The sequence below is a fragment of the Musa acuminata genome, chromosome BXJ1-10 (assembly GCF_036884655.1).
Source record: "Musa acuminata AAA Group cultivar baxijiao chromosome BXJ1-10, Cavendish_Baxijiao_AAA, whole genome shotgun sequence".
In the NCBI taxonomy this organism is placed as follows: Eukaryota; Viridiplantae; Streptophyta; class Magnoliopsida; order Zingiberales; family Musaceae; genus Musa; species Musa acuminata.
The window spans coordinates 19099493-19121761 of record NC_088336.1 but is presented as its reverse complement, the minus strand read 5'-3'; the positions used below and the strand labels follow the sequence as shown (position 1 = coordinate 19121761).

General features: G+C 35.2%; 1 protein-coding gene across 1 annotated transcript in view; it reads right to left on the bottom strand.

The window, feature by feature from the left end:
• Nucleotides 1-19639, bottom strand: part of LOC104000174 (uncharacterized) — a 31961-nt gene extending 12322 nt beyond the window's left edge. The window contains exons 1-18 of the mRNA XM_009422156.3: nucleotides 19197-19639; nucleotides 18448-18557; nucleotides 16923-17088; nucleotides 16730-16830; nucleotides 16536-16608; nucleotides 16285-16420; nucleotides 15069-15229; nucleotides 12423-12547; nucleotides 12226-12325; nucleotides 5571-5667; nucleotides 4017-4068; nucleotides 3594-3695; nucleotides 3374-3520; nucleotides 3105-3276; nucleotides 2805-3035; nucleotides 2534-2688; nucleotides 504-632; nucleotides 291-408 (exon numbers count right to left, since the gene is read on the bottom strand). Of these exons, the coding sequence (XP_009420431.2) occupies nucleotides 291-408; nucleotides 504-632; nucleotides 2534-2688; nucleotides 2805-3035; nucleotides 3105-3276; nucleotides 3374-3520; nucleotides 3594-3695; nucleotides 4017-4068; nucleotides 5571-5667; nucleotides 12226-12325; nucleotides 12423-12547; nucleotides 15069-15229; nucleotides 16285-16420; nucleotides 16536-16608; nucleotides 16730-16830; nucleotides 16923-17088; nucleotides 18448-18557; nucleotides 19197-19329 (2308 nt within the window). The 5' untranslated portion in view covers nucleotides 19330-19639. The remainder of the gene's footprint in view (nucleotides 1-290; nucleotides 409-503; nucleotides 633-2533; nucleotides 2689-2804; nucleotides 3036-3104; nucleotides 3277-3373; nucleotides 3521-3593; nucleotides 3696-4016; nucleotides 4069-5570; nucleotides 5668-12225; nucleotides 12326-12422; nucleotides 12548-15068; nucleotides 15230-16284; nucleotides 16421-16535; nucleotides 16609-16729; nucleotides 16831-16922; nucleotides 17089-18447; nucleotides 18558-19196) is intronic.
• Between the last annotated feature and the right edge of the window lie 2630 nt (nucleotides 19640-22269).

Below are 22269 nucleotides of genomic sequence, written 5' to 3'. Positions count from 1 at the left end.
TCAGCCTTTGGATCAAGTGATTTCAAACCTCAAAAGAAACAAGAACCTGGACCTCATCTAAAGACAAATGTGTCTCTTTATATCAAATTTATCCATCTGTTACAAACAACATTAAATTTTAGCAATATTGTCTCTAAATGTTCTGCCTTCTTGGTAACACCGATACCTTTTAACTTCTGTAAATTAGGTTCACAATTTGTCTAAAGAAAGTCATATTAAATTGTCCATTAACTACCTGACAAAAAAGGAATTGTATTACACCATTTGCCTAGAAACTTAAACAAACTCACCAGAATAAGGCATGCTGATGGAAAGAATAGTCCGGACTTTGCTATCCCATCCGAGCACACTAACTGCAGTTGCACTTGAAAAGAGGAGTGCTGGTCCAACCCATAGAAGGGATCGGAAGTACAATGAAGTTAAGTTGCAAAACAAAGTTCAAACAAGGGAACAAGATATACAAGGTAAATAAAAAAACTACAGACTTGAGACTTAAAGGATATTGATGGAAATCCTTTATCAAATTTGGCTGAACTGCTAGATAGAATATCCAGATCAGAAGAAGCAATTAGTACTCTATGACTAGTAAGTATGCCAGCAACATGACCTCTAAGAGTCGCTTGCCAGTGAACCTGCACAAGAACACTAAATGAGGCAAGATATTAACAGAGTAAACAGTGGTCCATGAAATGGACAGCTGAAGTTACACTTAAAAACTCCACAAGACAGCAAAGAGCTAACCTTGGTCCATAGATAAAGGAAAAAGATCTCACAATTTCCCTCCCTTATATGATCCAGATAACTGGAGTACTTGGCAACTATCTATTAACTAGTACAAAGAATCACACAAGCCCACAAACTGTGATGCCAGAGTGGCACAAAAAACAATAAGCCTGGTACATGTTTGTCTGATAACATAAAAATACTCGAGATTCTAACCCGAGCAAAAAGATCTTCCTCTGATAAAACATGAGTGAGCTTATTATTTTTGTTTCATGTAATAACAAGAACCATTATCGATTATATGAGGAACAAAACCAAGATGCAAAATGTTAAGTAATATCAGGATTCAACAAGTAAGAACCATTATCAATGATTCCACTCGTCATATACATAAAAAATATAAGTTGTTTGAATAACTAAAAAGGTATTAGAGCATCTTTCTAATAACAAGTGACAAGATGAGACTAAAATATGAGCACATTTGGAAATAATGGCTATAATTTTCTATATTACCATTAACAAAATGTAAAAACAGAGGGAGAAATTAATATTTACAATAAATAATTATGATATAAAGCCTTAACCTATAAATAAGCTCATGATAAAGCATGATATGGAACATTAAACACTTACAAGCTAACAAAACTATTTAATCCAAATACTTTGGAGAATAACAAGAAGTAATCAAAGTTATGTCATTAATAAAACCAACTAGTTCAATCAAAAGTATTAATATGTCTATTGGTAACCCAGATCAATATTCATTAAATCAAGACCAAAAACAAGATCAGCCCTGAGATTTAAGATTGGGATCAAAAAAGGATTGCATATTGACGACCAAACCAACAAATAACTAAATGTTAGAAATGCAACAAATCAGAAGGAAAAAATAAAAAAAAATCAAGCATTCTAATATGTTTTTTCTACATATATTAAGTATATTAAGTTTTATAGATGTTTACTTTTTAGAAAAATACCCAGGCTCTAATTTGACAAATCATGTCCTGCACACAGCACATGCCACTTCACAGAAAAATAAACCTTTTTTGTACACTGCTTTGGTTTGGCATCATAAGGTACACTAGACACTTCTCAGAATCACATTCCACAGCCACCACATATAGCTTATAAGTTTTGCACACAATTTAATCTATATCTCATCCCTCACTCCTTTCTCACTCTTCCATCCAATGCCTATGACTTCACTATCTCTCTCCTCTCCCTCACTCAAATTTTGTTTAAAGCCCTGTTGATGGGCAACTGACAACTTTCAAGTGGTAATTAACAACTCATGCTCGGTGAGTGGTGGCAGCAGCCTTGACAAGTCCAGGTTAGTTACCCCCCTTCCCCTCCTTTTCCCTAACTATCCTCTTTCCTTTGATCCTCCACCTTTCTACTTCTTTCTTCTCTTGTTTAAACCAATCTTGGTCGCCTGTGGACACAATCCAGTTGCAATCTACTACCAGCTGAGGGATATCTTTTCAAAACCTTGGTGCAGTTTATCCAACGAGCTTATGCCAGTTTATTCAGATCAACAGAATAAATAATTAAAGATTCTACTATGTCCATACTAAAACACTGTCAAACATTCAGATATGAAGTCTGTGTTTAATGATAACACTTTATAAAGAGAGATAATGCATAAAAAAATTGACTAAACAGAAGAAATGAACATAATGGAATACAAATGAATGGGACAGAAACAAAGTAGGAAAAGAAATATCAAGATCTTAGGAGTCACATATCATGATTTTGTATACATAAGTTAATAACTGAAATATATGGAAACAAAGGAAGTAGGATTCGGCACCTGAATTACGGTTTCATTTGGTTTCAACTTAATAAATTTCTTTCCATCTGTTTTTGTGGAAATATACTGTCCATCATCAGTTGAAAGACGATATCCTTGAAGCAACTTAGCCAGTGCAATATGCTTTCCAGAAATAGCATACAAGATGGTTGACTCTGAGACAAGGGAAATAACATGACCAGTGGAAATCAGCCAATTGCAATAAAATAAATACTTTTTGGTGTAGAAATCACTATTTTCAGTAATTACTAAGCAATGGCTGTAAGCCCACCTAATGGAGATGAGAATATACGGTCAACCTCTGACTTAAAAGTAAATTGCAGAGGTCCTTGATTTGAAGCAACTCTAGTTTCAGTGAATGACTTTTCATCAAGTGCTCCATTTTTCTCAATAGCTTCTTGAGAAGCTCCCCCTGGCAGAATATAAAGTGCAAGGCTAGTTTTATCTTCGTCCAGAATAGCATATTGATTTTCACTAGGACCCATAAGTGCTGCATCTCGGCCTACAAAATAACAAGCATATTAAGCATCAATAGGAGCTATTTCAAGTGAAATACACTAAAGTACTCAACCTTTTAATGAAGTTCCTTTAGTATTAACTGAATTTGGATCTGTCTGCTCCCAGTAAAGAACAACTTCGTGTATGACACCATTAGCACCACTTAATTCAAATACAACAAGAAATAGATGCTGCTTTGAACTGTAAATCATGGCCTTGGGAGAACATTCTACGTTTCCAGGAATCTAAAGGAAAGTAAAAATAAAGATCAAATCCTATAATGCATTGTTATTTCTGGGTTTTCAACAACAAAAGAAAGGATCAGAGTGTACTAATTTGTACCGTGGAGTACAATTTCTTATACAGATTATCCGCTCCAGAAGAGATATTATAAGCCATGAGGTTGAAGCTATCAAGATAAAATGCTCTGACAGGATATTGAACAACACGATTCTCTTTGTTGAAGAAATTCAACTCCAAATGAAATGGCTGGTACAGCAAAGCAGTTAATGTCTAAAAGAATGAAAAAATATAGCAAACTGAGACAATGGCAAATAGGCACCTGACAAACAGGAACATCCCTTAGCTGATTTTTAGCATCTGATATCGTAATGACAGGCAACCGAGATATCGGGCCCCTTTTAGCATGTCCTTCCATGAAATGCTGCGCAATATATTTAAGTGAAAAAGAGAACAATCCAAAGGGATAAAAAGAAGGCTTTAAAATGCAATAGTTAAAAAAGAGCATGGCTATGGACAGGTGCATGGACTAAGTCTGCAGGGACCTACTTCATGCACTGTGATATCAAATATGTAACACCAATGGAGAATGTACAGCAGACAAATTTACATCCATATTAGCTCATCTTCATAAGAATGATCTAGATTCTAAATAAAGCTTACTAACTCCTTCAAAATAAGAGTATCACTACAAAATACAAAGTCCAAAATAGTTATAAGAGCAACTCAAACAAAAATAACGTACACTATGAAGAAATGCCTTCCTTGCGATATCCGAAATAGTTAGCTGGCTTTGGCTGGTACAGAAAAGACACAGAACAGAAGAACAAGGAACAGATAGTTATTGAAGTTTACAACTCAGCTCACCAAGATAGGAAGCACTAAGGAACATATAACTTTCAAGACAAGAAACAACCCATGCAGATCAAAGAGAAACACCATCATAACATCTAATACTACAAATGGTACATAAATACATAAGTAACCACCTTTTATTGTAAAAATTTGTTGCTGAGGTACAAGACTTCAGATGCACCAAAAAGAAGCAATATTAAATCAAATCATAAAGGCAGGTTCCACAGAATAATATAGCATGGAAAATTTAAAAAATGAAGTTAATGCCTTAAGTATGGACAAATAAACTTTAAAATATGCATCAAAATTTTGGTAGATAAATAAATATGTCATTCAACAATTTAATAAAAAGTGTGAAATTCTATTGTACAAGAAACATGTTGCTAGTCAATGAAGATGCAGTCCAAAGCTGATTTTCAGAGGCCTCATCTTTTGTACAATCATAACATCCTTAATCATGAATCTAGAGGTTAGAATAATATAACCGAGAAACAGTTCCTAAATAATTAGGAATATTAAGACGTTAACATTAACCTAGATTTCATTTTTTAGCCAAAATTTCACATTCCAAAACCAGTCTCAGATGGAAAACCATGGACCTCAGAAAAGCTTAACACAATGGTATTGGGTTTTGGGAGCCATGATTTGCCAAACAAAGCCTATCGAGCCTGCTGCTGGGCTGGCCCAAGTAGACCGGCAATCATTCTGGTATTTTGGGTTCTCTTGAATCATTCTATAACAATTTAGCACCAATTTTATGTCGAGAATGGGCCATTGTTTAAGGTAATTTTAACATGTATAATAAGGATGGTGAACATCACTTTTAAGTTTTAAATACAATTGGTACAATTTTGGAGTTGTCAGAAAAAAAGAAGAGAAAGAAAAAATGAGGAAAGACAGAAAAGGAGAGAATACAAGCAAGCTGAAAAAAATAGATCATCAATATAGAGAATGACTCAAGTAGAGCTGAATGGTCGACAAGCATACAAGTGTACCCTAAATAGTTCAAGCGTAAAGTGCTACCAAACCTGATTTTTAGAGAAAACAAGCATACAGGTGTACCCTAAATAGTTCAAGCATAAAGTGCTACCAAACCTGATTTTTAGAGAAAACCATCACATTTATCAGCAAGTAGCAACGATAGACAAGTTATTTTAAGCATCAGTTAAGGAAGATGTTCAGATTTGATTAAATGTATCCTTGTATCAATTCCAACCATTTCAAGAGCAAAGCAATAAATCCCTTCACAGCATGTTAGAACAATAGGAGAATGTGAAACTAAAACAGCAAGACAGCTCAATTTGATAAACACCACAACCAAGAAATAAACAGAAAATAAAATGAGATATAATAATCAGTGAAAGCCAAGCTGAAATTATAAGGCCAAACATTTATGTGTGAATTGAAACAAAAAGTGTCACAAAAAAACCTTCAAGCAACTAACCCCTTGAAATGATGCTCTTGCAGCTGGGCCTGAAGCTGATGATCTGCCAAAATCCCTGAGGAACCTAAAGCTGAAAGCTTTTCCTTCAGGACAGCAGCTGTGAGATGTTACAACAATTAACATTTAAGTAATAAATCTACAGTATTTATGTACATTATCACAAATATCATAATAAAAAATTGTCATACCATATAAAATAAAACATTATTCTACTATAAATTACTTGCAAACTATAACATAAAGAATAAGTTCAGCCACACATGGATCATGACACCTCCCTAACTTCAAAATGCAGTTGCGAGATATTGAAATTGTTTCAATTCAGAAAAGAAGATCCGTTATCTACACTTATAAATAAGAATCCTATAGGAAGATGGTCAACAATTTAAGTTGTTCTTGTGTCCATAAAAATATAGTTCTCACTAAAATCAAGCAATTTTTACATATAAATTTTATCTATAACTAACGATACATTTTGGCAGCCATCAACATGAAACAAACAACAGATCCAACTTAGATAAAATTAGAGAAAATGCAATTGACAAGAGAGGTGCATCTAAAGGCTAGCTCAATGCATGAGGCTCCCACCATTGCAGTTCATAAATAGGTATGAATTATGCAGAGAATTTGCTTAGATTGTAGTCCAGTAAATTATTGCAGCAATTTAAAACAGCAGTTATTGTGTTATCAATCAGAGATTAGAGAGAGAAAGCAAGGCATAAGAAAAGTGAAATATTGAGTATCTTGTAAAGTTTCTATTGTCTGGGCAAAAAAGGGACTTTATTGATTTTAAGCCATCTACAATCATGAAAAAGCCCCTCAAAGGAAGAGGTTATTATGAAAATGTTGATATGAACGCATGATGTCTTACCAAGCAACTAGTTCCTCAAGCCAGCAATCCCAAAAAATAGCTAGCTTAAAAAACTAGAAAATTTTCAAGCAAAAGAATTATGTGGAAAGCCCCTCTCTCCTTGGAAAACCACTGGACACAAAGCAAAACAGATCACTATCCATAGGCACACATATTTACATTGGTAATCCCTTTCTTTAGGAAAAATCCACGGCATATAGAGAAACACAGAAGATAAAGGAAACACAGTGATTAATCGACTCGCTTATAACCATTCACTAATTCCTCAAGGACTAGTCCACTAAAGAGTTCTGCTTTGCTAGACAGGTTGTCCCATCTCTGTCAACATCAGATCCCACAACGTCAAATATCAACCCTCTTGGTCTTCAAGAAAACTATATAGATTGTTGGTACTCTAATTCTCTCTAGAGTACGACAATGGCACCCAAAACCAACTACATATGTATATATATTGTGAGGAAACCCTAACCCTAGGTCGAGCTGAGCAAATTGATCCAATCCTGAGGTCACTTAATACAATTGTTTGATGACGACAACTAAAATCATGTTTGTCCCTAGATTGTTCCAATGAATCCATGTGACCACTCACTGCAGCTAGCACGCACTTATCTACAACCCAAACTCTTTTCATACAAAATATACCATCATGCTACAGAAAATACATTGCTTGTACATATGTGATGTTTAGCTCCAATGTTGGTAGGTAAAAAAAGAAACATATGTGCTAAGCTGCATTGTAGTTGCAGTATATTGAAGAGAGGCATAGCAAAAAGAAATTATCCATGTAATCAAACTGAACTAATTGGAAGTTGGAACAAAAGGTTTTATTGTATTTGTCATTGTCGTCGATGTTGTTGGTATTCTAATTGTGGAAAAGATGACTATAACAGAATTAATTAAAACTGTCGATGAAATAACAAAATTTCTAAACAATAATACATAACAGTCACATGTCAACCATACAAAAAATAAAAAAACAAAAAATAAGAGCAACAAGCTTTTGGATATAATTAGCTTCTCAGATACATCCACAAAAAAAATCAATACAAAAGCAGAATAACATTTTTTTCAACCAAGGTATGCAGTTTCAAATAATACCGCCCGGTAGTATGCAGTTTCAAATAATACCGCCCGTACCGGGCGGTACATACCGGTTCGTCAGCTGACCGGTACACGGACCACCCGTTACCGAACGGTATATATATATATATATATATATATATATATAAAAGCAACGTCGCGCAATGATTTAAAAAGGCGCTCGGGCGAGGCGAGGCCCAAGCGCCTCGCTTCACTTCCAGGCGGTGTGCTTCAAAGAGGCGCCGCCTGGGCGCTCGCCCGAGCCCAGGCACTGGGCGCTTCGGGCGAGCGCCTAGGTTAAACCAGGTGACCGAACCAGGATTTTAGGTCTGGTTCGGTCTCCGGTGTTTTAGTTGGTTCAATCGAACCAACTAAAACCGATATCAGCTGTCGTTGCCCAACCCTAACCCTACTTGTTACCGTTGTCGCTCCCGCTGCTCGCTACCGCTGCCGTTGTCGCCGCTCACCACTCCCATTGCTCGCCACTCCCGCTCCCGCTGCCGCTGCTTGCCGCTGTTGTTGTCATTGCTCCCGCTGTCGTTGTCGGTGCCTCCTTACACTCCCGCTCCCGCTGCCGCTTCCTCTTAACTATATATTGTTAACAGTATACTGTATACTGTTAACAGTATATTGTATACTGTTAATAGTATACTAATAATAGTATTTATATTTATTAGATTAATAATATATTATTTTGATTTTAATACTGTTAATTTTTATTTATTTGACATTATTGTTAGGTTTCAAGATAAATGGCAAGTGTACAGAGCAACTCAATAGAGTCTCCAATGGCATCAAAAAAAGATCCTGCATGGAAGTATAATTATCTGAAGGATCCGAAAAATCCTAATGCAGTAACTTGCATATTCTGCAATAAGACTACTAGATGTGGTATTTTTCATTAAAAACAACATCTAGTAGGAAATTTCAATAATGCAGCAACTTGCAAAAAGTGTCCACCTGAGGTAAAAGAAGAGTTGCTGAGTTATATGAATGAAAAGAAGACACAAAAGAATGAGTCTTACGGGAATTTACCAGAAGACAATGTTGAACATCTCAGAGATGAAGAAAAAGATTATTCTATGAGTATTAACCTAAGTGGAAAAAAAGTATATGACAAAAAAGAAAAAAAAGTTATGAGTACTAAGAAGGGTAAAAAAGGACTGATGGATCTATATATGTTTCAAGCAGTGTCTGCCGTACCGAAGCGTACCGGTCGTACCGGGCGGTACGTCCCGGTCCGCCAGGTACTCGGTACATGGACCGCCCTGTACCGCTACAGTGCTACAGTGCTATACTGTAGCACTACTACAGTATCGGTACACCAGGGTGTACCGCCCGGTACACCGGTACCATACCGTACCGAGCCCGGGTCGAAACTCCGGTACGGTACGGTATGGCGGACCTTGGTTTCAAGGATCCTAGAAACAACAAGGGCAAGTAGGAGGCTCAAAATTTAGACAAACAAATATAAGTGATGCTTGTGATAAAGAAATAAGTGGAAGAACAATTCAGCACATTGCTCGCTTCTTCTATCAGGCTGGTCTTTCCCTTAGTACAACTCGTTTAGACAGTTTTAAGGATATGATTGAAGCTATTAGAAGATATGGTGCAGGATTAAAACCTCCAAGTTATTATGAGATACGAGTTCCATTGTTGCAAAAAGAGTTGAATTATACAAATGACTTACTAAGGGGTCATAAAGAATTATGGGCGACACATGGTTGCTCTATTATGTGAGATGTTTGGACTGACAGGAGGCGCAGGAGTATAATTAATTTTATGGTTAATTGTTCTTTAGGGACTATATTTGTAAAATCAATAGATGCTTCATCTTTTGTAAAATCTAAAGACAAGATATATGATTTACTTGACAACTTCGTGGAAGAAATTGAAGAACAAAATGTTGTTTAAATCATAACCGACAATAGAAGCAACTATGTATTAGCTGGTAATATTCATCTTTTGAATTTGTTAATTATTTTATCTTCAATTAAATGTGTTAAACTCTTAAGTCTTATCATTTTTGTTATCCTTTGTCTTAGGTAAATTACTTGAAACAAAAAAGACAACACTTATATTGGAATCCATGTGCAGCACATTGTATTGATTTAATGTTGGAGGATATTGAAAAGATCTTAGACATCAAGAAAACCTTAGAAAGAGCAATTTTTGTTGTTAGATTTCTTTATAATCATATTGGGGCTTTGAATATGATGAGAGAATTTACAGGGAATAAAGAATTAGTGAGATATGGCGTCACCCGATTTGCTACTTCATTCTTAACATTACAAAGCGTGCATCGTCAAAAACATAATCTGATAAACATGTTTACCTCTGAGAAATGGGTGACAAACAAATGGGCAAAGGAAGCAAAAGGCAAGAGAGCTGCTGATATCATTTTAATGCCATCCTTTTGGAATCATATAGTTTATATATTAAAGGTAATGTGCCCTCTTATTCGAGTCCTTCGGTTGATGGATAATAAAAATAAGCCTGCAATGGGATATATTTATGAGGCTATGGATAGAGCAAATGAGACGATTAAAAGATCTTTAATGAAAATAAAGAAAAATATGAGAAAATTTTTACAAGCACTGATGAAAGATGGAATTGTCAACTTCATCGTCCCTTGCATGCAGCAGGATATTATTTGAACCCTGAATTGTTTTATAAGATTAAATCTGTTAGGTTTGATACAAAAGTTTTGGATAGGTTATATCAGTGCGTTGCAAGATTAGTTCCCAGCCTTGAGGTTCAAGATAAGATTATTCATGAATTATCTTTATATAAAAATGCTGAAGGTTTTTTTGGAATTCCAATGGTCGTTCGATCCAGGACAACTACGTCTCCAGATATTAATAATTTGATATAATTAATTTCATATATATTATGTTACTATGTTATTGCTAATAATATAAATTTTGCAGCTGAATGGTGGAGTCTATTTGGAAATTCCACCCCGAACTTACAGCAATTTACTATCAAAGTACTTAGTTTGACATGTAATGCCTCAGGTTGTGAGCAAAACTAGAATGTCTTTGAGCATGTAAGGATCACTAAATATTTTTGTTTTAATTAATTTTTTTATTTAGATAGATGTATTAATATATTTTTTAATTATATGACATGACAGATTCACTCAAAAAGAAGAAATCGGTTGGAACATCAACGATTGCATGATCTTGTTTACATAAAGTATAATCAAGCTTTGAAGACTCGTCATGATTTACAAAATAGAATTGATCCAATCTCATTGCAAGATATTGATGATTCAAATGAGTGGTTGGTGGGAGAAATAGGTGCTAACTTGCAAGATGCCGAAGATGAGCTTGTATTTGAAGATGATAAATTGACATAGGGAGATGTGGCAAGAACTTCAGGTGCTGGAGAATTACAAACATATATAAGACAGATGACAAAGAGAAAAATGAGTGCAAAAGCATCAAGCTCGGCTCCTGCCATTGTTGAAGACATAGAGAATGAAACATATTTTGATGAAGAAGAAAGAGTCGAAGGATAAGAGGAAGAGGACGAATTCAATGAAGATGATTTGTGTGAAAATCACGATAATATTGATTATGATGAATGACTTTGATGTAAAATTTTATTGTTTTGAATTTTGAAACTTTTTGTTAATGTGACATTATGATTTTGTATCTTAGATTTTCTTAATTTAATAACATATTTTTATTTAAAATTTTAAATAATTATATTTATTAATTATATTATATATTTTTATATTTTAGTGTCTCGCTTCGCTCGGGCGAGCGTCTCAGGCGTTTTTTAACCTTAGCACCTTTTGGTGCCTAGCGCTTTTTAAATCACTGATGTCGCATCGCCTCGGCGACGTCGCCCGGAGAAGGAAAAAAATTATATATATATATATATATATATATATATATATATATAAAGGCGACATCGCGTCGCCTTGGCGAAGTCGCCCGAAGAAGGAAAAAATATTTTTTTTAAAGGCGACGCGACATCATCTTTTATAAAAATATTTTATATATAAAAAATATTTTATATATAAATAATATATATATATACGAGGTGACATCACCGAATTATATATATATATATATATATATATATATATATATATATATATATATATATATATATATATATATATATATATATATATATACTGAGGGATATACCGAACGGTATACTGTATCGTACCGTACCGAGCAAATGTCGAAATGCCGGTATGGTACGATATTTCAAACCTTGATTTCAACCATGGTTCGTCTTACCGGTCCGTACTGATATACCGACCAACGATCAGTATAATACATACATGTCGATACATGATACGTGGGAGCGTACTGATATACTGCCTATACCAGTCCCGTGTCAGACAGGTATGTACCACCCATACCGAGCGGTATGCACGGTATGGCGAACCTTGATTTCAACATAATGATCTACGGTAAGCCAGAAGAAAGAAACCTGAGCATCTGCAAGACAAGTTGGAAAGAAATAGATAAACAATTTCATCAATTGGACCGTGTTGCAGCTTCATTTATTAATAGGAAAAGAATCTATAAACTGAAATAGCATGCATAAAATGACTCCTGATGTTAAACAGTTAAAGATAAATTTGAAATAATATTTTCACAGAAAGATGATAGAAGACAATGCAAAAAGATACATACTCTCTTTTTTTAGAGGTCAATGCAGAACTTCAAGACAACTTACCATTAGATCCTCTTGCACTTTGCAGAACAGCAAATAGTTGTTTCCTCCCATCTCTTGTATATGCAGCTCTATTTTTCACATTTTCTTCACCTGCCATATCCTGATTTGAGTTCAAAGTGACATAGCAACTTCTTAGCACCTAATACATTTACAACATATCAACTTCAACGCAGTTTATATATTCTTGCATGCTTAACTGAAAACAGTAATGCTGCCAAATTTAACTTTGGATGAACTGCCAAACTTCTGATTCGCGGTAAAGGATATACAGCTTCTCCATCTTGAAGAGATAAAATCTGAGTAATATCAATGTTTTCGATTGCTACAAAAGAAGAAAAGAAAACACACCGAGACATTAGTAAGCCTCAAGTATCATCCTCGTTTATCTGGCATAGAAATCATAGTACCACATTCAATTATAAATAAATACATATAAAATACTATGTGAAATTAATTTGGTTATATCAAATATAGAGAAGTGCTTCAATAATATACTGAACATGATACCATGAAGAAATGATGGCAAGCTCTAAGACTATTGTCACAATACAACTAAGTTTCTTGTCAGAAGAACTACAAAAGAGTTTCTCATTGAACACAACAGAGATGAATAGATTTTAGTATTCTGGTAAAGATAGCTTTCCACTATAGTTAGCAGACCTATAACATAGATTCTCCTTGCATGTGACATATGAACTAAATAATTCTGGTAAAACTAGCTTTGGAATATAATATACAGCATGTCAATTGCATGTTTCTGATTCCACATTGTTCTTTGCACAGAGACAAGCAGAGCAAAAGCATTTTAACAGACAAGGGTCAAATATCATTAAAACTAAAATGAAAAATATAATAAACATGCTATACAGACAAGAGAATTGAAAAATCAAGGACATGTTGGAGAAACGTAGAGAGATGATCTAGCATCATAAGATAGGTAGATCTGTCAAAGAAAATCCTAACTGCAAAAGATATACTTATAAAGGTTAGTCTTCGTGTAGGAAATTTAACTTCCTTTTAAGAGTAAATGGGATGATATGCCATAAATCAATTCAGTCAACAATAATGTACCATGATGATTTAACTGAGCAACAAAATAGGTCATAGATAATTGACACGATCATATACCAAGCTTCAGACTGTTAGTTACGAATGAAAGCAGGAGCTACTTGAGTTGCATCTTAGGATTACATCAGGTGCATATACTGGAAGAAGTAAGATTTTCTTATTCTCATCCATATATGCTTGATTTTCCTCTTCCTTGACAAGTGACTGCACATAACATGATTATACATAAACTTGTTTTTAAGTTGAACCATAATATTAGTTGGGTAAATCTTCTAGCACTATTCAAGAAATAGTTTATTTTAGGCCAAAGGAATTAGTGAAAGTACAAAAGTGCAACGGCTGAGTCCTACAGATGGCACCAAATACACAACTGGTAAGGCCTTGCATAAATTTAAATTTTAAAAGAAAGCTAAGTATCAAAAATATGAAAAGGAGGAAAACAGAAGCAGTATAGAGAACATACAAGTATACAACTGAAACCAAGAGGAGAAACAACTAAGAAACAGATTATAATAAAGCAAATATATTATGGACCATTCTTGATAATCAAGGATCTCTTTCATGCACAATACATGATCAGTCCAGAAAATGTATAAGGTATTCGTGAGCAAGCCCTGGTGTGTAATCTCATATTGTGTTTTATGGAAGAAATTTGAAAGGACAAAAATGACACAGGAACAACACAGGAGGTGGACCCTAACATTAGAACAGAAGAAAACTATGGAGTTTGTTGGAGCAAAATTATGAGGATTATAAAATAAACACATATCATGGAACAAGATTAAAGTTCTTGCTCATAAGGATTTAGGATCATATTGTGTCCTAACATGATGGAACACACCTCATTACATGAAAGAATAAAAGATGACACAGATCACAAAGGCTCCTTGCCATCAAGAGTCAAAGAAAAGGCTCTCGTTTGTAGTATTATATTCTATTGACCAGTAAGGCAAAAAGTATTTAAAAGCATTATCTGGGATGAAAAGATTATAACTAGCAAATTGGTCAAGGCAGCCAACAACAGCTCGAAGAGCCTGTCTGGATTGACAGAAACAAAGTTTTGTCTTCTTTTCAGCTGAAAAACTGGAAAAAAAAATTAAATCATAATTATATTTACTCCAAACCATAATCACAAAAGCTATCAGAAATATAATTGACCCTCAAACAGAAATTGTCAAGAAACAGCCAATGTACAACAAAGTGATTAATAAAAAAAACATCATCACTATTATACAAGAACCCTCATCCCACAAATGATCCATGCAGTCATCAAACAGAATCATCATCGATCTCCACTGAGAAAATTCATGTGTCAAATACAAGTATTACCAGGTCATGTATAATTGTTATAAATTTCAAACACATTGATAAGAGACCATTTGATCAGCCGGTCATTAGTGCAGCCCGTAGGCTCACGAGGAATTGTTTACTTTGGGCGATGGGTGTACCCGTATAATTTTGCCCTTTCGGAGCTCATGAGCTCCAAAAGATGTCTCTAAGGGTAAGGGAGATCCGGCGGACTTATGAGCCCTTGGTTCCCATACTCCTCAACCAATGTGGGACTAAATGGTCTTATCACACATCTTATGGGAAAGCAAGAAGTAACTAAAAAGGAAGAAACACAAGCTTTTTACTATAATTTCAATTCTGTTTCTTTCTTTATCATCAAATATGACATGCAAAACATGCTACTTGATCTAATAAAGCTAGAACAATCTGATTTTCAACAAACAAAAGTATACAGCAATTGCATTCACAAAAGAAAGACTGACTACCTGCATGCTCAAAAAAATTTGCCTGCATAGGTTGTCTATTTGGATTAACAATCACACGTGTCTTCCAAACTTGAAGTGTCCCGTCCTTCGAAACAGTAACAAGTAACCTCAGCGTGGGAAGCCATGAAATAGATGTTATAGGATGAGATCCAGCCTGTGTACTGCATGGAGAGTTAAAAGCAAGAATCACAAACAGAAATCCAATAAAGCCATCAAGAAAATAAGAAAGAATACAAATTGGAGTAGACAGCAAGACCCTAACTCATGCTAAATGATGGTTGCACAAACTTCAGACATATTCACAAATGCCATCCATTTTAAGTTTCATGGGAGTCTTTCATAGTTTGCTTTGGCTAAAAACATGAAATTAAGGAGAGTCGACTCCATGTAGGCAAATGATCATCATCATTACATCTTCCATGAAGACATCACAACCTAAAGATGAGCTTTATATTTGACCACATAAATTTGTGATTGATAGTTGACATTCAAATATGGGATCCGATGATGATGATGACAATAACAATTTTATGAAACTGACAATATTTATCAAATTTTAGCTTGTTGGGACCATTAATATTCCTAATAAGTCACCAGCCTAGTTCAGACTATAGGTTCAGAAAAGCCAACAAAAAACCAAATTTTTTGTACTTAGGAGAATATACTGTTCTCAATAGCTTGCACCTCACCATTAAATTTTACAACTTCTCAGGAAATATATACTCTTATAACTGTCAATTGCACCTGATTCTATTGTCGATAATTTTTTAATACCATTTGGATGGACATTTTTATTTCCTATACCTCTATCATTATGACCAATCAATTTACCAGAGTTTCATCTTTGTACATTTCACAGTTCTTATATACCACTAATATCAGAAATTTGTTAACATGCAAGAAAACCAAATAGCGGAGCCATGCAATCATTAGGTAGTACTGCAATACTACCATCACTAGAAAATGAATGACCAAGAGTCACGTGTTAAATATCAAACATATGGATTAACTGCAGAATTCTTTTTAGAATATACTTGCAGGCAAAATCAAAGTTTTTAACATAAAACAGTAAAAGACAACAACCACAAAGATTTCCTTCTCATCTTGGACTCATTTCTATTCATTCATGCTCACGAGCAATACGACCTTTATTACTTTCATATATTGTTTCTCAAGAAAGATACAGACAGCAATTGGATTGAAGATATGGTCTCACATTCCAATCATATTGGGCCTTTCAGTCGAGACATCCCAAGCCAAAAGGGTACCCCTTCTATCACCAACAAATATCCATTCCAGTGTTGGATGAAAAGCAAAAGCACTGGCACCAATGAGCTTGATTGTATTGTCAACTGAACCACAGACAGTAAAGAAATATTAGAAAAGCAATCAAAAGATGGTTCCAACACCCATAAAGCCAAAACAATCAAGTAGTATGGATGAAAATGTTGTAAACAATTGGACAACTTTGTAGGGTATAGTGAACAGCATATGTCTGAATGTTATAAGCCCGAATCAAGCCATCAGCATAAGCCACATACTGCAACAAAAAAAATTATAAGAAAAAAAATTAGACACCAAAAAAGAGCAAGAAAGGCACATGAAAACTAAATAGTGCACAAATCAAAAAAGTAATATTTAAATGAACTCAAGTATATTACCAAGACAGGAAGACGTGGATGGCATGCGAGGTGGACAATAGGCTTTTTAAGATCTGTTTTTATCTTTGTTGGAGGTCTACCTCCTTCAACTGTGCCCACCACTACATGACCAAGAATTTACCATGTCACTTCAGGATGTATAGGAAAAAGAAAGGAATCGAAAAACAACCTAATAAGTTTAATGAAGTAATACCTGTGACACTCATCCTTTTGTGAAAACCGAAAAATACTATAGGTTGAAGTGGTGTCAATGCAAAGTGGACTTCTGCATCTGCAGAGATATGTTCGGTTCTCTTCTCAGGTGAGTGTAGAACAAGAGTTTGCTCAGTGTCAAAATCACATGATCGAATTGTACAATCCTACATCACAAAAAGAAGAGATAGGACAAATGAACTATCAATATCTAATATGTTGCAGCATCTAGCTACAAAGAAATTTTAAGTATACACCGAACTGGTGATATTGTGAAGCAGAAGGCATTAAAAAAAATTAGGAAAAAAAATTTACATGCATATCAAGCAACAGTAATTACATATCTCGAGTACAATTACAAAGCAAATGCATGAAAGGACCCATATGAAAATTTCAGTCATCGTTGGAGCTCTAAGAATTAATTTATAGCTAAAGGTTATCCACAGAAAACAATAGCAATTTAATATTTTAAAAAAAATTGATCTTTTTTCAAATAAAAAGCCACAGAAAAGCCTAGATTCTGGAAGAGAAACATCAAGCACTAGGAAGAGTCAGCTATAAGTAGTGCAAATGAGCTAACATGCAACTCTATATCTTTGAAAGTTGACATTTCCATCAAATAGAAGAGGTAACATCACCTGAGAATATAATCTAATCATACTTTATGTATTGGTCCCTGGTCGAACAAGTACAAACTGGTCAGTCCCAATGTAACAACACATGGATCACCGGTACATATGGGTGACTCGAAGAGGAAGAAAAAGGAGAAAAGGAAGGGATGGTGGAGGAAGAGAAAAGAAGAGGAGGTGGTGGAGGAAGAGAAGGAAGAAGCAAAATGAGAAAGAGAAAGGAAGAAGAGGAGGCGGTGGAGGAAGAGGAAGAAGGAGAGGAGGCAGCAGAGGAAGAAGAGGAAGAAGGAGGAGAAAGAAGAGGAGATAGAGGAGGAAACATACCCATCAGGAACACACGGCGAGCGACGGGCAGCTGGTGACAGCAGTAAGATGTAACCACAATTTGTTCATGAAAATATGAACAAATCAAAGTGAGTAAAAAGATCTTGAATGCACTAATGTCTGCCCCATCTCACAATAGTAAGACGTAACTTAACAGAAATAGCATATTAAGCTAGTGGACCTGCTTAAACTACATGGAGGAAATATGACTTTGTATAGACAAGTCAGCTTGTCAGTGCTGCAGATCATGATACACATACTCCCAAAGACTGTGATTTGCCTTGTCAAGTGCTCAAAGGACCACAGGCTGGTATCAGGTGGGAGTAATGTCCCACTAATCAAACCAAGTAGGTCCATAGGCAAGGGAAATCACTGGAAAACAAAGAATTTACAAGCATATTTATACTAACAGCAGGTACAGCTGATCTGCTGGTAAACTATGGTTCAAGTCTGTTACATTCCCATACAGCAGGTACAAGGGCTCAAGACATATTTATACTAACAATAACTATGCATTACACAACAATGATCTATTTTCAAGAAACTTAATGACAAGGCATTCAATAAGCTAACCTCAAGGATGGAAATTACAGCATGTCCGCTGGTAGGACTATATGACATACGAACAACAGCAGAGCCAATGTTGATTGAAGAAATTTTGCTTCCTGTAAGAGCATCAAATTCTGCAAAACATAAACTGCATCAGTTATTTGAGATTCAGCCACACTAACAAATCACAATTCCAGTACAGAGTATAACCACTCGATGGCCTGATAAAAATTGCAGGGATCACGAGAAACATAACAGTATACAGAAGATATGATTTAAAACTGATTACAACAGCTCTGGTCCAGAACAAGCATATCTGCTCTGGTTCGGCAGAAGGTAAAAATGACATAAGTGTGGCTCGAATTGTATGTTCCCCACCATGCACATGCAGTTCCTCAACTTAATTCCATAGAATCTTTGACGACCAATAACCAAATATCATAATAGAATCATTACATCGTTAAATTGGACTGGAATTACTCCTTGCCCCACCCTTCTCCATCCACATAGCCAAGACTATCCTTAAAAATCTAGCTTAAGATCTTAAAGATTTCCTAGCACAAACCAGTCTCTATGCTGTAAATTTCATCAGCAATTGGACTGAAGTGTTCTAAAGAAATCCCGCAATATCAAATTAGATACAATTAGGGTTATATAACACGGATTGTTTTATTGAAGGAAATGAAAGTTAAGGATCCGAGACAAATTGGATAATACCTAGGATCAATAAAGAAAAACTAAGATCAAAAAGGAAGAAAACAATCAGAACACACCGATTATGTAGGTCCCGATGGCAACCGCGACGAGGGCCTGGGTGGGGTGGAAGACGGCGGCATGGGGCTGAAGGGGCTTGAGGCCGCGGCCGACGTGCCGCAGGTCCAAATGCTGCACGGTCGCCCACTCCATGGTTAGCCACCACCACCACCTGCAGATCCGTTCCGCAGACTTCTCCTCCTCTGCTCGTGCACCTTCTTCTCCTCTTCTCGCGGATCTCGCTCCAACCTTCGCCTCCCCTCTCGTTCTCGGACGAAACCCTCGTCGGGGGTAAGAAGGGTCAGATCTAAAACGCCGACCCGAAGAATCGAGGGAATTCAATTACAGATCCCGACAAGGGATGCAGCCGAGCGAGAGGGAGATCCAAAATCACAGCCTCACTGCTTCGATCCGAAAGGAGAGCAGCTCGAAGAAAGACTTTTAGAAGCCAATAAGCGGAAGCAAAACGAAAGGAAAAATTACTCATGGATTTATATTTATATATATATATATATATATATATATATATATATATATATATATATATATATATTCATTATATATATATATGTACCGTTATTAATTTTAATATATACCCGTCAAAATATTAACATGCCACGTGTATTAATGATCATAATAACTTAGAAAATAAGGACCCTTTAATTTCATGTTTTAGGTTAAGGATCGATTCAGCTCAAATGTCAACAAACTGATTTAGTAGAAATAGTTATAATGTTTTTTTAAGATAATATAATGGTCTCATTCTTAAGTACTTTTAATATAAACTATAGACAAAGAACATTTTTATCATGAATATTCTCTTTGCAGAAGATGGAGTATGTTGGCACCAATTAATGAAGAAAATAATCAATTTCAAGATTTTTATGAAAATAGTGTGACTATTTGGTTCTTAGGTCCATTTGATTAAAAAAATACATATTAAATCTACTTATAATTAGGAACGTTCCTATAGAAGATGGACAAATTTTTGGTTAATTATAAAATATTATAGAAATACTACAACTGTCCTTTTTTATTCTTGAAGATCCACCATGTGCAATTTCTATATTCTTTTTTTTCTCAAAAATATGACCAAAAAACTTCCTTGTCACACTGATATCGTTTGAAGAAGATTAGGAGAAGTGGATAACATCTAGTGAGATTTTGTTCCGTTATAAAGACTTCTGAAAATAATGTAGCATTATTTGTTAAAATATACTCAATGAACTTTTCTAGAAAACATGGATAAATTTAAAGGAGTTAGGATTTAAAAACTTATCTGATAAATTTTGAAGATATTAGCTAGTAAAGATTTTAATTATTATATACACAACTGATTTTAGTTAAGTCGTATGGTGTAATTACAATATTCTTTCACATAGAGATAATCTTATTGTAATCTATAGAGAATATTTTAGCACCAATCACGGATCATCAATTGGCAACTATCGTCGAGCCGACGCAGAACATAACTCGACATTTATCTGATATAAAAGGAAGTTGACTAGGCAATTGGTGCACTTCCAATCGGCTCCGCGCTACATGGGATTATACGAGTTGATGTTGTGCCATAAGAACCCGGATAGGTCGACCCACACTACAAGGGATGTACGAGTCGATCGCCCACCTAACCACACTATAGGAGATACTAGCAGTTGTTATTAACCATCGTACCTCTCGACCATCTCCGCAAGTGTAAAAATTGATTCCTTATCCCAGGACAGAGGATCGATTCTCTATGAACTGACTAAAGTATCAAAGAGATCGAGTCGAAAATCTTCCCCCCCCCCCCCCCCCTCTCTCTCTCCTGATATTGACTTATTGCATAATCCTATGACTCGACTCCATCTCGAGACGAAAGCTCAGTCATAGTCTCAGAGCCGTCCTCTCCGAACGTGTCTCGTTCTCCCATCCGTCTCTCCCTCGACGGATCACTTGGACGATCATGCACTTTTGAAATTAGACAAAGCTACACCAACTCATGGTCCAAAACAATAATCTCGTGCAATATATTAAAGATATACAAGAAAAAGAAATAAGTAAGTGAAAGTGAACATGTAGGTAAATTATCATCGTTACTCCTTGAAGCATAAACAGTCCATTAAGCATAAATTATTTATTTTGGTTAGTGAAAGCTAATGCATGAGCAAACTACTGTTGTTGTAGTAGTGAAGCGTCAACTTGAGATTGTACAAGCATATGCTAGAGCAAATGCTTTACGTGGAATGCATTACGAAGTCACGTACAAGTGCTTATATGAATCGGCTCTATATACCACCACCCAACGGTTGTGTGTTTTACAAAATAGAAATACAAAACAAAACAAACACCAAGAGTATTAAACAATCTATACAAGTTGCGTATGTGAAAGCAATCGAGAACAAGCGAAAACCGACATTGAAATAGGTCGTGAACATGCATCAAATACGTGGACTATAATATTCTGCGATATTTTTCTTTGTTTATTTCTTCAACAATGGTATTGAAGCCTTTGCAATTGTTACATCTTAAATTCACTATTAGTCTTTTCGTATTCGTTCCTTGAATTGATAGCACTTGTCATTTTTTATTTATCAAAATAAGACTCATAACAACTCTAATCATCCATTCAAATGATTGCATAGACGTGTTGATATGTTAATTTTAATTAAAAATAAATTAATAATTTAATTTTATAAGAACGAACCTAAGGTTCGGGTTAAATCATATCCCCTTTATTTATTGGTGTTGTCCTCTTCTTCCATGATTAAAAAGGTGACCATCAAGGAAGGCCAACAAGTGACATTAGGGCACCACTTACAATGCACCAAGGTAAATATTTAAATCTTTGATTTTCTCTATCATTTATAGATATTATGATGTAGGGATTTTTTATATGATTCATTATTGTTATCCTAAGAATTATTTTTATAGATTCATTTTTTCTCTTTATCTCTAAGTTTATCATGGTATCATACTACCACTTGTCTTAAAGTAATTATATGTCATAATAATCTTAATGAACTCGATCAATAATTCACCTGAAACCAAGTCTTCTTTGACCCAAGCCACATTTACTGCTCACAAAAGTGATCAACCTAGTATGTTCTATGG